At 49.7% G+C, this 14,415-nt stretch overlaps 1 protein-coding gene and 1 long non-coding RNA gene across 4 annotated transcripts in view; one reads left to right on the top strand and one right to left on the bottom strand.

Moving 5' to 3' along the window:
- Positions 1 to 3,576: 3,576 nt before the first annotated feature.
- On the bottom strand, positions 3,577 to 13,004 carry LOC139079686 (uncharacterized). Its single transcript, XR_011533533.1, has 2 exons — positions 12,604 to 13,004; positions 3,577 to 3,782 (listed from the first exon to the last, which is right to left on the bottom strand). It is a non-coding gene; the product is annotated as an uncharacterized lncRNA (long non-coding RNA).
- Positions 8,406 to 14,415, top strand: part of TTLL11 (tubulin tyrosine ligase like 11) — a 227,413-nt gene continuing 221,403 nt past the window's right edge. The window contains exon 1 of one of the 3 annotated variants that reach the window (XM_070596184.1): positions 8,406 to 9,020. In XM_070596184.1, coding sequence (XP_070452285.1) covers positions 8,589 to 9,020 — 432 coding nt within the window. In that variant the 5' untranslated portion in view covers positions 8,406 to 8,588. The remainder of the gene's footprint in view (positions 9,021 to 14,415) is intronic. The other 2 variants (XM_070596188.1, XM_070596189.1) reach the window with 2 other exon arrangements.

The following is a 14,415-nucleotide window of genomic DNA, read 5'->3' as shown; positions in this document are numbered from 1 at the left end:
AACTGGCCCAGTGACTATTTTAAAAACATTTTTATTTATATATAATTCACATACCATACAATTCATTTTGTTTTTTGAGGAAGATTAGCCCTGAGCTAACATCTGTTGCCAACCTTCCTCTTTTTGCTGAGGAAGATTGGCCCTGAGCTAACATCTGTGCCCATCCTCCTCTATTTTATATGTGGGATGCCTGCCACAGCATGGCTTGATAAGCGGTACGTAGGTCCATGACTCGAATCTGAACCAGCGAACCCTGGGTCACCGAAGCAGAGAGTGCGAACTTAACTGCCATGCCACCAGGCCAGCCCCCAATTCATACTTTTAAAGTGTATAATTCACTAGTTTCTAGTGTATTCAGATTTGTTTATGTACTACCACTATCAATTTTCATCATCCTGAAAAAAGAAACCCTATATCTCTTAGCCATCACCCTCTATTCCCCGCATGCCCCCCAGCCCTCAGAAACCACTAATCTATTTTCTGCCTGTAGATTTGCCTCTTCTGGGCATTTCATATGAATGGAATCATACAATATGTGTCTGGCTTCTTTCACTTAGCATCACGTTTTCAAGGTTCGTGTATCAGTATTTCATTCCTTTTTTTTTTTAAATTTCCATTTTTACTAAAAATCTTTGCTGCATCTCACATCTTCCTCTTTCTTGTTTTACTCCCTCATTTTGGTAGAGCACTTTCCCAGTAGTTTCTTGGAAGGGACACTGAGAATACAAATTTTTGAGGCCTAGAATGTCTGAAAACATCATTATTCTAGCCTCATACTTGATAGTTTGGTTGGGTATAGAATTCTCCATCATTTTTTGACTCGTAATTTTGAAGGCACTGCTCTGCTATCTTCTGGATTCCTGTGTTTGTTGTTGAGAAATCTCATGCCATTCTGCTTCCCTTTCCTTCTGAATTCACTTCCCCCCATTGTCTTCCCCCGGAAATGGTAGGATTTTCTCTTCATTCCCAGTGTACTATAATTTAAAATGATGTGACTTGGAGTGGACCCTTTCTCTATTCATTAGGTTGGGTACACAATGGGCCTGTTCAATCTGAGATTAATGTCATTACACACCAAGCAATTTCTTGAATTGTCTATGACTTCATTTCTTTTTAATTGCCAAATAGTATGCCATTGAATGGATAATACCACATTTTATTTATTCATGTATCAGTTGACGGATATTTGGGTTGTTTCCTTTTTGGGGCCATAATGAACAGCACTGCTACACACATTTGTGTACAAGTTTTTGCGTGGAGATATGTCTTCATTTCTCTCGGGTCTATACCCAGGAGTGGAATTGCTGGTCATAGGGCAACTCTGTGTTTAACCATTTGAGGAACTGCCAGACTGTTTTCCAAAGCAGGTGGACCATTTTACATCCCTACCAGCAGTGTATGAAGGTTCCAATTTCTCTACATTCTCACCAACGCTTATCTCTCTTTTTTATTACAGCCATCCTAGTGGGTGTGAAATAGTATCTCATGTGGTTTCAATTTGCATTTTCCTGATGGCTAATGACATTGAGCATCTTTTCTGCCTGCTTTTGCAAATAAAGTTTTATGGGAACACAGCCATGCCAGCTCACTCGTTTACATATTGTCTACAGCTGTTTTCTCACTATAGTGGCAGAGTGGCAACAGAACCTACAAAGTCTAAGATATTTACTATATGATCCTTTACAGAAAAGCTTTGCTGACCCTTGCTATAGACTATAGAGCCTTATAATCTTTACCATGAAGGTTCGTTTAGGTCTAGTTCCCAGTGTCAGAACTGCTAAGCAAATGTTAGTTTCTTCCCTCCTTCCCTCTCTTCCTCCTTCCTACTTGGGACAGACAAAATCAGGTGTCCTTCTGCAGCTTGCTTTTCTCCCTGAGCCGTCTTCCCCTCTCTCAGGCCCTTCCCTCCAGGTATATCTTTCTACCAGGTGCCACCACCTAGCACCTGTCTTACATCAGCCTTCTCCAGGAGGTTTCCCAGGACGGGGGCTCACCAGGAGGGTGCTGCTATCCTGGGGGTCCTCTAGAGGGGAGGGGACGCCAGCCTCAGGGTTGATGGCATCATCAAGGTAATCTCCCAGGGGGAGGAGTTCCCAGAAGGAAGACGCCTAGAAGGGAAGGAGGCTGGGAGTCATCCCACTCATCCTCAGGATGATAACTAGAGGGGGCCAGGGTCCCCAGGGCTTCCAGAGACCCTCCCACAGAGGGTCAGGAGCATCAGTGCAGAGACCCCAGACTCACCGCCCTTTCCCCAGGGTCTTCCTCCACTGAGTGGAAGCATTGAAATGATGAGTCTTCAGGGACAGTGAGGAGGAGGAGGCTGGGCGTCTCTGGAGTTAGGCTGGTGAGAAGGAGCTCAGGCTGGGTGCCTGGGGCTGAGGGAAAGGGACCTGCTGTGGCCTGAGCAGCAGGAGGGCCTCTAGTCCCCTCACACCTCATTCCCCGCAGACCCCACCTCGTCCCTTCTCCCGCTTCTCGGCTGCTTAACTGCGGCAGATTCCTCACTGGTCTCTCCACTTGCAGTCCTGCCTCCCAGCCCCTCCAGGGCAGAATAGATTAAGAGTTAGGCTCTAGGGCACCATCCGCATGCAAACCAGCTCCATCCCTTCCAGCTGTGTGACCTTGGGCACCTGCTTACTCTCCTTGGGGTGTGTCCTGATCTGTAAAATGGGGGATGGGAAGGGCACCTACCTCCGTGGTTGCTGTGAGCTTTGAACTGGATAACCCATGTTGAGGACTTAGAACAGTGTCTCGCTCAATAGATAGAGTTACTTTTATTTATCAATGTTCAGAGCATCCTTCCTGAAATAGAAATCTGACGACATTGGTCCTCTGCTGGAAACCCTCCCGGGATCCCCATCCCCGCCCGCGCCCCCCCCCCCCCCCCCCCCCCGGCTATGGGCAGGGGCTTGTTTTGACACTGACCTTGCCAACCTGCCCATGTCTTTACCACCCCCACCTGCCGACAGCCCATCGCGCCCCTGCACCCCCGGTCACCCCTCCACCCTGGGCCCTTCGTCAAGCTATCACCTCTGCCAGGCTCTCTCCTCTGGTCTCTGTCCCCCTCCAGGACTTCCCTCCTGACTCCTGCTCACAGCAGGTGCATATGGCGGGCCGGGGTGGAAAGGGGCGCTCATTTGATGGACACCACGTGACATTTGGCGAGGGCCTGCCATGAAGCAGAGTCCCAGCCCCTGTGGACTTTGCCCACTGTGGACCCCACTGTCCCTTGTTGTGTTTGAAGACATTCCCCGTTCTTATCCTCTCTGCACCAAGCGGATCATGTATGGCTTGGATTAATTTAAAGTTGGAGTCATGTAAAATTTATTTTACAGTGGAGCCAGGCGGGAGCCGTTCGGTTTTGTTCAGACGATCGTTGCTGTGGCTCCTTTCCTGCACCTCGTGTGTCGGCAGCCTCTTCGAAAACCGGGCCTCGGGCGCCACCTGGTGGTGGTCTCTGACACTAACAGGGCAGAAACGAGCCGGGGAATAGAAGCTGTCCACACCCCTCTCCCTTGAATTGTCCCTTCATCTTTCCCTAGAAATAGACTTGCTGTAAAAGTGACAGAACGACAATCGAGGAAGACTTTTTTATTTAAAAATTACATTTTTCGGGGCTGGCCCCTTGGCCAAGTGGTTGGGATTGCACGCTCTGCTTTGGCAGTCCGGGGTTTCACTGGTTCGGATCCTGGGCACGGGCTTGGCACCGCTCATCAGTCTACGCTGAGGTGGCGTCCCATATAGCACAACCAGAGGCACTCACTAGAATACACAACTGTGTACTGGGGGGTTTTAGGGGGAAAGAGAAGGAGGAAAAAAAAAAGGATTGGCAACAGTTGTTAGCTCAGGTGCCAAAAAAAAAAAAAAAATTACATTTTCCCAGTTATCAAAACAGTGCATGCTCATTGTAGAAAATTCAGAAAATATAGCAAAGAATAAAGAAAATAAGTCACTCTAATTCCATCACCCAGAATAATCACTATTAATACAATGGCATCTTTTTTTCCAGTGTTTTTCTCTGCATATAATCTTCACATGGCTGAGGATTAGTGTGTATATATATTTATGTACAAATACATATGCATATCTATGGACTCAGTTATGTGTAAACATATGCACAAAGTCTTAGTGTGGGGGTTAGTGGGGGTGTTGAGAGATGGGTGCTAGTGTCAGACCACCATGAGTTTGAATCCTGTCTTTGCTTTTACCGGCTGTGTTACTTGGGCAAGTGACTTGACTTCTCTGAGTAACAATTTCCTTCACCATGTGTAAAATGTGGTTATGTTGTGAAGATTAAATGACACAAAATATGCAAAATGCTCAGTACAGTGCCCGGGAGAGCTAGGTTTCTCACTGATAACAGGTTAACACACAAAGCTTAGTCTGCCTATCTGATTCGTGGCAGAAATCTCCAGAAATGGGATGGATTTCTGGGCCTAAGTATATGAAGAGCCTCAAGGTTGATACAGTTTGCCAAAACCAAGAGGAAAATTTCAACCAAGATCTCACGCCTCCAGCCCCACAGTTGTTCCATTTCTCTCTATATTCTTCCAGGCCCTATTTACGCAGAACAGTTTTTAAGCCTTGTAATTACAATGCTTGCACCAGTTTGCCTAATGTTACATCATCTGCATTTTCCTAAGCGGCTGAAGCTGTCATTGACAGCATTTGCCATAGTTTGCTTAACTATTTCCTTATGCTGAGTATCTGAGTAGTTTAGTTTTTCACTCGTTCATTCAAGAACTAGTTATTGAATGCCTGCTCTCTGCCAGGCACTGACCTAGGCATGGGGTCAACAAGAACTGTCCACTCATCATTTCCGGCACTAGGACTCTGGCCAGTGGGACGGACCATGACAAATAAAGAAGTAAAGCTCTCGCTCTCGGCTGTGGTGAGTGCTGTGAAGGACAGGGAGAGAACTACTGGAGAGACCTACATTTTTTATACATTTGTGTATTTTTTTGGCAGTAGTCCTGGTCCCTAATTCTAACCTGCTCTTTGCTCCTTGGCGGGCCTAAGTGAAACTTCTCTTTGAGGAGTCCCATGTGAGGTTGGATTTCCACTAACACATTTTAGAGTTTCTGGAGAAATCAGAGCTCACCGTGGTGGTCACAGACCTGACAACGAGCTCAGATGCGCTTTGTTTCCTGTTCTCCTTCCTCTAAGGCTTGTGTTTCAATCTGTCCAGTCTGCTCCCTGCCCCTCAAAGGGGCTTATGATTATCTCCTTCTTAAATCTACTCTTGCTGCGCCTTTTCCTCACCTCCTTTTCAATACAGGACCCCCACCAACCCTGGGAGCCTTTGAACCACTCGGCAAAGGTGCCCCCTGCTGGTGGACAAAGCCTTGGTGGGCGATGCTTGGTGGGCAGAGCACAATTGGATTTCAGCCCCTTTGAGCCTCTGGAGTCACCTGCATGACTGTGCATGGCAGCCCTGCCCACAGCCTCCGGAATGACCACTCACCTATTTTCTATCTACTGGATTCTTACGCCGTTTCAAAGACTCAGCTTATATTCTCTCTCTTATATGAAATCCTATCTAGCTTTCTAATTCACAGTCAATTCTGCATTCTTTGAACTCCTAAATAATTTTTTTGACTCTTTGCTTCACTTGGCACTTAATTGTACACTGCCTTGTGATTCCTCCTGTTTTCCTCTGTTGTGTCATTATTTCACCTGAAGAGGTCTGATTTAGATCAAGAGATTAGATATATCACTGTAGATGTATTATTTACTCTGAATGATGAAGGAGAAGGAGGCAGAGAAAGAATGTTCTAGGCAAAGGGAAGGCTACGTGCAAAGGCCCCAAAAGAGAATATTTTTGAGAATGCAAGGCCAAAAGGATTGTCTCTACATGGAATGGCCTTCTCAGATCTGACAAATGAAATGGAAAACAACTTATTAAGGTATGCATTCATACTACCTTCTGAGGGCCTCTTGTTCTAGCCCCTGGAAATGGAGATGTAGAGATGAGTCAGACCAGACATATTTCTTTCCAGACTAACGGAGGAGACTAAGATGATTTCCATACAGTGTGAGAGACACACCATGGTGGAGAGTCATCATGCATGTTAGTAGAAGGGTAGAGAGAGTAACTAATTCTGCCTGTGGGCACTGAGGAAAGCTTATTCAAAACGGAGACATCTGAGCGGAGTCTGATGTAGAAGTCAGGCAGAGACACAAAAGAGGAGAAAGTCCAGACAGTGGGCACTGTGTGTTCAAAGGCATGGAGCCAGGGAGAGGAGTGTGGTTTCAGAGAATGGTGATCGGGAAGGGTCTCAGGACTATTAACGTGCTTGGACGTGATCTGAAGATGGCATGAACCTAGGGGAGGTTTCTAAGCAGGAGAGTGTCAGGTCTGGCTGCAGTGTGGAGAATGGATAGGGGTGTGGTGGAGACTGGAGGCAGGGAGACCCACGAAGAGGCTGGTGCAATGGGCTAAAAGCTTGAATCGGGACAATGAAAATAAGGGTAGACAAGAGGAGAAAGATGGGAGAGACATTTCGACGTAAAACCTGTAAGACTTGGCGATGGGCTGGTTTTAGGAGGCTGGGGAGAGGGATATGTTAAGACTTTGCAACTCTCAAGCATGGATGACTGACTGAAGGCGGTGCCCCTTACTGAGACCAGGGATGCCAGGAGGAGAGACAGGATTTAGGGGAAAAGGTTGGCGGAGAGAGACTGGGGGCAGTGAGGCCTTCTTGTTGGTACCATGGACAGCTCCAAGACTCTCCACAGGCCTTGAATAGAGCTCCATGGTTCTTGACCCTGGCTGCCTTAGAATCAGCAGAGGAGCTATCGTACCATGCAGACTCCCAGGCCGACCCAGATAATCTGCATCAAAGTCTCTGGGGTTGGGGTTCAGGAGCCTGCATTCTAAATAAGCACCCCAGGTAACTCAGGTGCAGGCAGTCAGATGACTACACTTAAACACTGAAATAAAGCCATGCTGGGCACCAGAGGAAGAGATGAGAGAGTCCTCTGCTGCCAAAAAGGAGATCTGGACCTCTTGAGTTTCTGACTTGTACACTTCGAGGCAGTTTAATTCCACAGTGAAACTCTGGGCCAAAACAAAGAAACAAGAGACCTGGGAAGATGAGAAAGGAAGAGGGGTCACCTTATTTGATAACTTCTGTGTTCCTTTCACCCTATAGTGCAGAGTGTGGCAAAGTTCACTGGTGTGCAGTTACACTCACTATCTTCAGTCAGGGGTGCTGTCACACCTTGCCAACTCCATCCCCTGAAAAACCAAATGTGGCTCCTTAAGGTGAGAGGGAAGAGGCCTCTCTTTGGATTGCCTTTAAAAATACATGGTAACCCAAAAGATTGAAGGCAGGGACTTGAATAGGTATTTGCGCATCCAAGTTCATAGCAGCATCATTCACAACAGCCAACAGGTGGAAACAACCAAAATGCCCATCGATGGATGAATGGATAAAGACAACGTGGAAGATACACAAATGGAACATTATTCAGGAATGAAATTCTGACGCATGCTACAACATACGTGAACTGTGAAGGCATTATGCCGAGTGAAATAAGCTAGACACAAAAGGACAGCTACGGTATGATTCCACTTATATGAGGTACCTAGAGTAGTCAAATTCATAGAGACAGAAAGTAGAATGGGCGTTGCCAGGAGTTGGGGGGAGGGAGGATGGTGAATTATGGCACAGAGTTCCAATTTGAGAAGACGAAACAGTTCTGGAAATGGATGTTGGTGATGGTTCTTGCACAACGTGAATGTACTTAATGCTGTTGAATTGGATGCCTAAAAATGGTTAAAACGGTAACTTTTACCTTATGTTTATTTTACCACAATAAAAAACATATGGCACAATAAGAAAAGCAGTGGTTAATGTCCTCAACTTGACTGGGAATCTGTAGGGCTTCTCCACGGCTTCCCCATCCCATAGGGAGCTATCTGAGAACAGGGGGTGTCTCCCCTCTCAGGATGGCGGCCCTCCCAGGCCCAGCAAGGTGTTTCTACAAAGCTGCTCCCCGAGGGCCTGAACTTCTCACGTCCGTCATCAGAACGAGGAGCTCCTGATGGTGGAGTTCCCTAGAATGGGTGAGGCTGTGCCTCCTCCTTCAGATTGGAGTTATCCCGGCGAGTGTGTACGGGGCCAGGGGAAAGTGGGCCTCTTGTTGGAGACTTTCGTCTCTCCTGCCCAGTCCCCAGGCTCCGGATCCCCGCAGGCGCCCAGCACCTTTCTATCCTTCTCTCACCTCCGGCCTCTGCAAGCTCTGCGCGCTCAGGAACCCCGCGCGTTCCCAGCGGGCGTTCCCGCGGCGGCTTTCCGCCCTCTTCCAAGATGGCCGCGGCCGCCTCTGTGACAGGCCTGATCACGTGGGCACCCTCGCCTATGAGGTCGCTCGGGCTTGATCGGCGATTGTCCCTTCCCGGGTCCCGTCCCGAGGCGGCGACTGCCGCTGTCAACCGGAGCCTGAGCGATCATGGCAACGGGCTCGGGCGGGGAGCGCGTGGCCGCGGTGGCAGCAGCGGCAGTTTGGTCGCGGGCCGGGGCGGCGGAGCGGCGGCGGCGACGGCGGTGGTGGCACAGGCGCTGGCACCGGCCCTGAGCGCCATGCAGCGGGGCAGCTCCGAGAGGGAGCTGGCGGCCGGGTGGGAGGCGGAGGAGGCGGCGGCGGCCAAAGCGCAGGCGGCGGCGAAGCAGGTCCGCGCGGACGCGGGCGCGGCGGGCGAGCCGGAGCGCAAGGCGGGGGAGGAGCCGTCCAAGGACCCGGCCCCGGTGCAGCCCCGCGCGGCCGACGAGGGGGACGCCCGCAGCCTGCCCCGGCCGCCGCCCGCGCTGCCCCTGTCGGAGCCGAAGCCGGCGCCCGCGCACGGCCTCTGCCGGCACGGGAAGCCCCGGTGCAAGGGCCGGAGCTGCAAGCGGAGCTCGGGCCGCGGGCCGGACGGCCACCGCTCCCAGCGGCCCGTCACCGTGGACAGCTCCAAGGCCAGGACCTCCCTGGACGCCCTGAAGATCAGCATCCGCCAGCTCAAGTGGAAGGAGGTGAGGCCCGCCCGGCCGCGTGGGCACAGGGGGGGTGGACAGGACGACCTCAGTGGAGCCGGCGCGGCCCGGCCAGGGCTGGGGGCCGAGCTGCTGCCGTGCGCCACGCTCGAGACTGCGTGTCGGCCGCAAACTGCTCAAGAAGGCTCTCAGACCCCTCCAGGGAAAGTTAGCCCCTCCTTCCTCTGGCTCCCCTGCGGCTCTGTGGTCTCCAGTCATGGGCACTCGCCTCCCCACGTTGTAGATATTCGTTTATAAGTGTCTCTTCCACCAGCCTGTGAGTCCCCGGGACCCCGGACCCTCTCTTTCACGTCTTCATTTAAGTTATATTTGTTTAGCGTTTACTGTGCGACTCTTGGGCAGTGGAACAGTTTATACTTGGGAGGCACACAGACCTAGGGTCTCACCACACCCTGCCTCTTAGCCGTGTGACTTTGGGCATAGTGCTTCACCTCTTAAACCTATTTGCTCCTCTATAAAGTGAAGCTACTAATACCTCTCTCCTAGTCCTGTCGGTCTCAGAAGACTCGCTGCTTGTAGTGTAGCACAAGTTTGCAATAAATGGCAATCTTACCACCCTCTCCTCTCTCTCTCTTCCACCATCATTATCACCATCATTGTCATCAGTGCAGACACTGTATTTTACGTTCCAGGGCTTGGCGGGTGTCAGGAAGCGATGGGTGAACGGGCGAATGGAGGAACGGGTTATTTGTCCCTGCACCCATTTTAGACCTGGTGGGGGCTGGGATGAAGCACCAGTGACATCCAGAGGTGTCTGTTGCAGTTGGCTGAGTGATTAAAGCCATTTGACTTCATTTGCAGCATCTGAGGTTATTTCCTGTGTTTTCAGGAGTGTCAGGATTGTGATTGAGGGTAATCAAGTCTGGAGACAGATCCAGACGGCCTGCTGCCGGAACAGGGCTCTGCAGCAAGCAGCATGAGGCTGTAGGTACTTAGCCCCGGGCCTGGGCTGTGGTGGACATTCGGGAATGGTTCTGTGAAGTTGGAACATGCCGAAAGATGGCCACAGAAAGGACTGAGGAGGTCAGAGGGTTGATGTTGCAGCAGGAAGGAGTCCTGTGGTCTGGAGGGAAGTCAAGGCTCAGGCAGGGCAGACTTGCAGGTCGGTAGGCATTAGCTATGGGGGAAGAGTGACTCCAGGTGTCAGGGCCCCCATCCTTGGGGCCCAGGATTCAGGGGAGGAGTTTCATGTCTAGGAAACCTGGAGAAAGTGAGGGAGGGCTTCTGGCTCTGGACAGAGTCCCAGGTCCAGGCTAGAGGTAGGAGGACCAGAACAAGATAAAACTGGAGAATTTGTCAATGCGAATGAAGAGAGATTCCGGGGAGTGAAACCAGGCCAGAGAGTCAGGCAAGGCTGCTCGGCCCAAACAGGGTCTGTGCTTAGCTTAGCCCTGTGGGAGAGAGACATGAAGCTGGCTAGGTGTCGAGAGATGGAGCCAGAAGGGCTCAGAAATCAGCAGGCATCCATGGCGGCCCAGGTTTTCACTCATCACACAAGTGTCTGCCGTGGATGCCGGGCCCTGTGAATCCAAGATGCTTAAGATGTAACCCTTGCCCTCAAGAACCTTACGGTTTAGTAGAGGATAAAACACAGGTAAAGAAAGCATGCAGTAAGGACAGGGCCTTTGCTGCTGCTTCCTGAAGTGCTCTTTTCCCAGGTATCTGCCTGGCTTACTCTGTCACGTCAGGTCTCTAATCAAATGCCACCTCCTCAGAGAGGCCTTCCCCCGTGATCCCTCCACCGACCCTTGCTCTTCTTTATTTTTTTTGCAGCACTAAACTCTACCTGACATCATATTTGTTATTGTTTGTTTATTGACTGTTTCCCTCATTAGAATGGAAGCTCCGTGAGGGCAGGGCTTTGTTGTATTTACTGCTGTATCCTCGGGTGCTTGGCACATAGAAGCTGCTCAATAAATACTTGCTGACTGGATGAATATTTATGTGATGAGTGTTTCTCTCCCTCTCTGTAAAGGTATAGGTGCTGTGGGAGGTGGGGGAGGACCACCTCAGAAGGGCTTCCTGGAGGAGGGAGACCTGAGCTGAGTTCTGAGTGCTGGAAAGGAGGAGGAGTTATTTAGGGGCTGTCGACTTTGGATCCCTGATAGAGGGAGTAGAATGGGCAAAGCAGAGGTCCATTCGGGGCTCTGCACGTGGTTCACGATGGCTGGATTGATAGAGTGGGAGGCCGAATGGTGAGAGATGAGGCTGGAGAAATGAGCAGGGGTCAGATTGTGTGCCATGCGGTGCGATTTGGACTTTTGGGGGGGGGGACACTTTGTGAGCCGCTAGAGAATCTTAAGATTCTTCTATTTATCAGCTATGCTCCTTTGACAAGTGAGTTAAACTCTTTAGGTCTCGGTTTGCCCTTGTCAAAGGGGGTGGGTTGAGCTAGTTCAGTGGTTCGCAGCCTCTCTTCTGCTGTAGCCACATAATGGTAACGTTAGTCTACAGGAGGACATGCCCTGGTGAACTCAGTGCGGTGGGCAGTTTCCAGGTACTATCTGTAATTGGCTCCTCCACCCCCAAGTCTGCCTTTTCCTCCCGCTCAGAAACAGATTGGCATGTAAGTGGCGATGCTCATTCTAGTATATTTTAAAACATAATTCACTCACAACAATAAGACTTTACTATTAGATGTGTGATTAGATGTGTTTACCTAATGTCACTCTTCCCTGTTAGTCTGTGAGGTCCTGAGGGCGGGAGTGGTGTCTGACTTGTGTCCCCAAAGCCCAACATATGGTAGGTGTTCCATAAGTATTCACCGAATGAATGAATGAAATTTTTGCAGCAGAGCTCACATCTCACCTTGACACCCTACAATGTGGAGTTTGAAAAGTGCCAGACTAGGAAAACTTTAAAGTTCCTTCCAGCTGTAACCTATGATTATGGTATTTTTAACACCTACTACAAAGTTGACCATGTGGCAAGTAATATATCTGTAAATCGGGTACGAAGTGCAAACACACCCTCTCCAGGCCTCAGTTTCCCCCTCTGATACAGGGGTGATGTTGGACAAGATCATCTCTAGTACTCAGCCCTAACGTCCTAGGAGCAGGAGCGTCTGCTGGGGTTGGGGCCCCAGGATGTGAGCCAAAGTGTCCCTTGCATGTCATGATGTGCTGCTGCAGGGTTTGGGAGTCCCCAGCTGGCTGGCTTTGGCAGGGGTGGGCGGGTAGCCCAAGTAAGAAAGAAGGTCATGAGCACCAGCTGGAGTGACAGCGCTGTGTCTCCTTGTGTGTAGTGAGGGGCTGCACAACACGGTCCACTTAGCAGGGAGCGCTGAGCCAGCTGGTGAGCTCAGACATTTTCTCGTCTACAGGGCGCCATCTCCCTTCCTCCTTCACTGTTCTCTATTCCACATACATCTAACGACAACAATGGTGACGGTGAGCAACCACAACGACAATGAGCCCTTACACAGCTCTCCCGCTGCCAGGCACTCTTCTAAGTGCTTTGCATATACACAATAATTTGATTCTCCCAACAACCCAGTAAAGTAAGTGCCTTTTTGTCTCAATTTTATGGAGGAGGAAATCGAAGTACGCAGAGGTCAACTTACCAGGGGTTGTATAGCTGGTCAGTGGCAGAAACAGGCATTCCATTTGGAGCCAGCCTTCAAGTCTCTGCTCTTCCCACTGCTCCCTGTTGGCTGTCTGTCGGCAGACCCCGGGTTAGGGGTTGCAGGTATAGATGTGAATAGGGTTCATTCCTTGCCCTCCAGCAGCTCCCAGTGTCAAGGGGCAGACATGCCTACAGACGAGTGCAGTCCAGTCTGGGAGCTGAATGGGTAAAGGGCCTTCCACACAGAGTAGGAACAAAGGCTGGGAGTATGGATTGGGTGTTATACGCAGGATGGGATGGTGGCAGCTTGGGGAGCATGTGGGAGAACGGAGAGAGATGAAGAAGGAGCCAGATCATGGAGGACATTCAAGGCCGTGCCAGGAAGCTGAGCTTCTGACTGAATATGATCACAGGCTCTTGCCATATATAGAGCAGTCTCGCTTGCCCACTCTCTGTCAGTCAGAAGTGAACCACGCCAACTCTCTGGTGAGTCAGTTCTCAGTCCTATCCACTCTGGTCAGGTCTAATTCAGCTGCGCCCACAATGTTAAATTTGTTTCCCAAAGGAAAATTCACAAATGTTAACTCTGTAAACCTGCAGATAAGACAAAAGTTTATTCTGAAAATAGCGAATCATGTTACAGTCATTACCGAAGTTGCAACGTGAAAGAGAGGCATGGTTACTGGCTCATAGTAGATGCTCAATAAATATTTGTGGAATTGTCCACACAATCCCAATCCTGTGAGCCTCTCTCCCCATCCCCTGTGTATTCTTTTCCAGTTTTGACACCCTCATTAAAGAAAGCCTTCGAGAAAAGACACCATGGAGAATAAATGCCACTCTTGTTGTGAGCTGCCGTCCTTGGAGATGTAGGCAGTGTATGTGCGCAGTGGTGCCATGGACACCAGCTAGCGTGAACGAGGGCACTGAGAGATTTGATAGAGGGACCTTTGTTGATAGCAGTTTGCATAAGCCCCTGTCCCAAGATCTATTGCCGTGTGAGCTCTTTGTTTCAGAGTCGAAACTGTATGTTGTTTTCTGAAATTTATCTAGCCTTTCCTTAGAACATGCATACACTTAGTATATTTTCCTGCTTGTAACTTGTATAATCTGAGTTACTGTTTATTAAATATCTATTATGTGTTAGGCATTGTATTAATGCTTAGTAATTAATTAATCCATGGTAAATGGATTATTTTAGTTAACCCTCCCAGCAGCCCTCTGAAACAGATCCTAGTATCATCTTCAGCTTACAGATGAGGAAACTGAAGTTTAGAGAGAGGCTGGCACAGGGCTAGCCCACAGCCACACAGGTGACAAGTGGCAGAACCATCCAGAGCCCGTGTTTTCAGCCTGTATACAATCCTATACTGTCTTCTTTGCTAATTCTTTGCTAAAATCCACTCTGTAAGGAGTTATTCTATATTATTATTCCCAGATAACAATTAGAGAAACTGACGTGGGCACAGCAAGTAAGCGAGAGAGTCAGGGTTCCAGCAGTAGGCTGCCTTGTTCCAGAGCCCACTTTTTGGTGTGTGTATAACTCTCCACTTCCTAACCCTCCCGTTCCTCATCTGACTCATAAGTCTCAGATGACAGTGGCATTGCTCAGAAGCAGGAGAGCGATATTGTAAATAGGACTTAAAATAAAACACATTGAAATATATCCTGCCTGGCAGAGGGGGCCGTTGGTGCCCGCCCTCCCAGTCCTCTCTCCTTGCTGCCTTCAAAGGAGAAGCAGTTCCGCGCCATCCGCCAGCCGAGGTGCCCTGCTCCCCTGTGGAATGCGAGCCTGCCAGACGAATCGCTG

The sequence above is a fragment of the Equus przewalskii genome, chromosome 26, assembly GCF_037783145.1.
Source record: "Equus przewalskii isolate Varuska chromosome 26, EquPr2, whole genome shotgun sequence".
Lineage (NCBI taxonomy): Eukaryota > Metazoa > Chordata > Mammalia > Perissodactyla > Equidae > Equus > Equus przewalskii.
The sequence above is the reverse complement of the archived record's forward strand: the minus strand, read 5'-3'. Positions and strand labels throughout refer to the sequence as shown.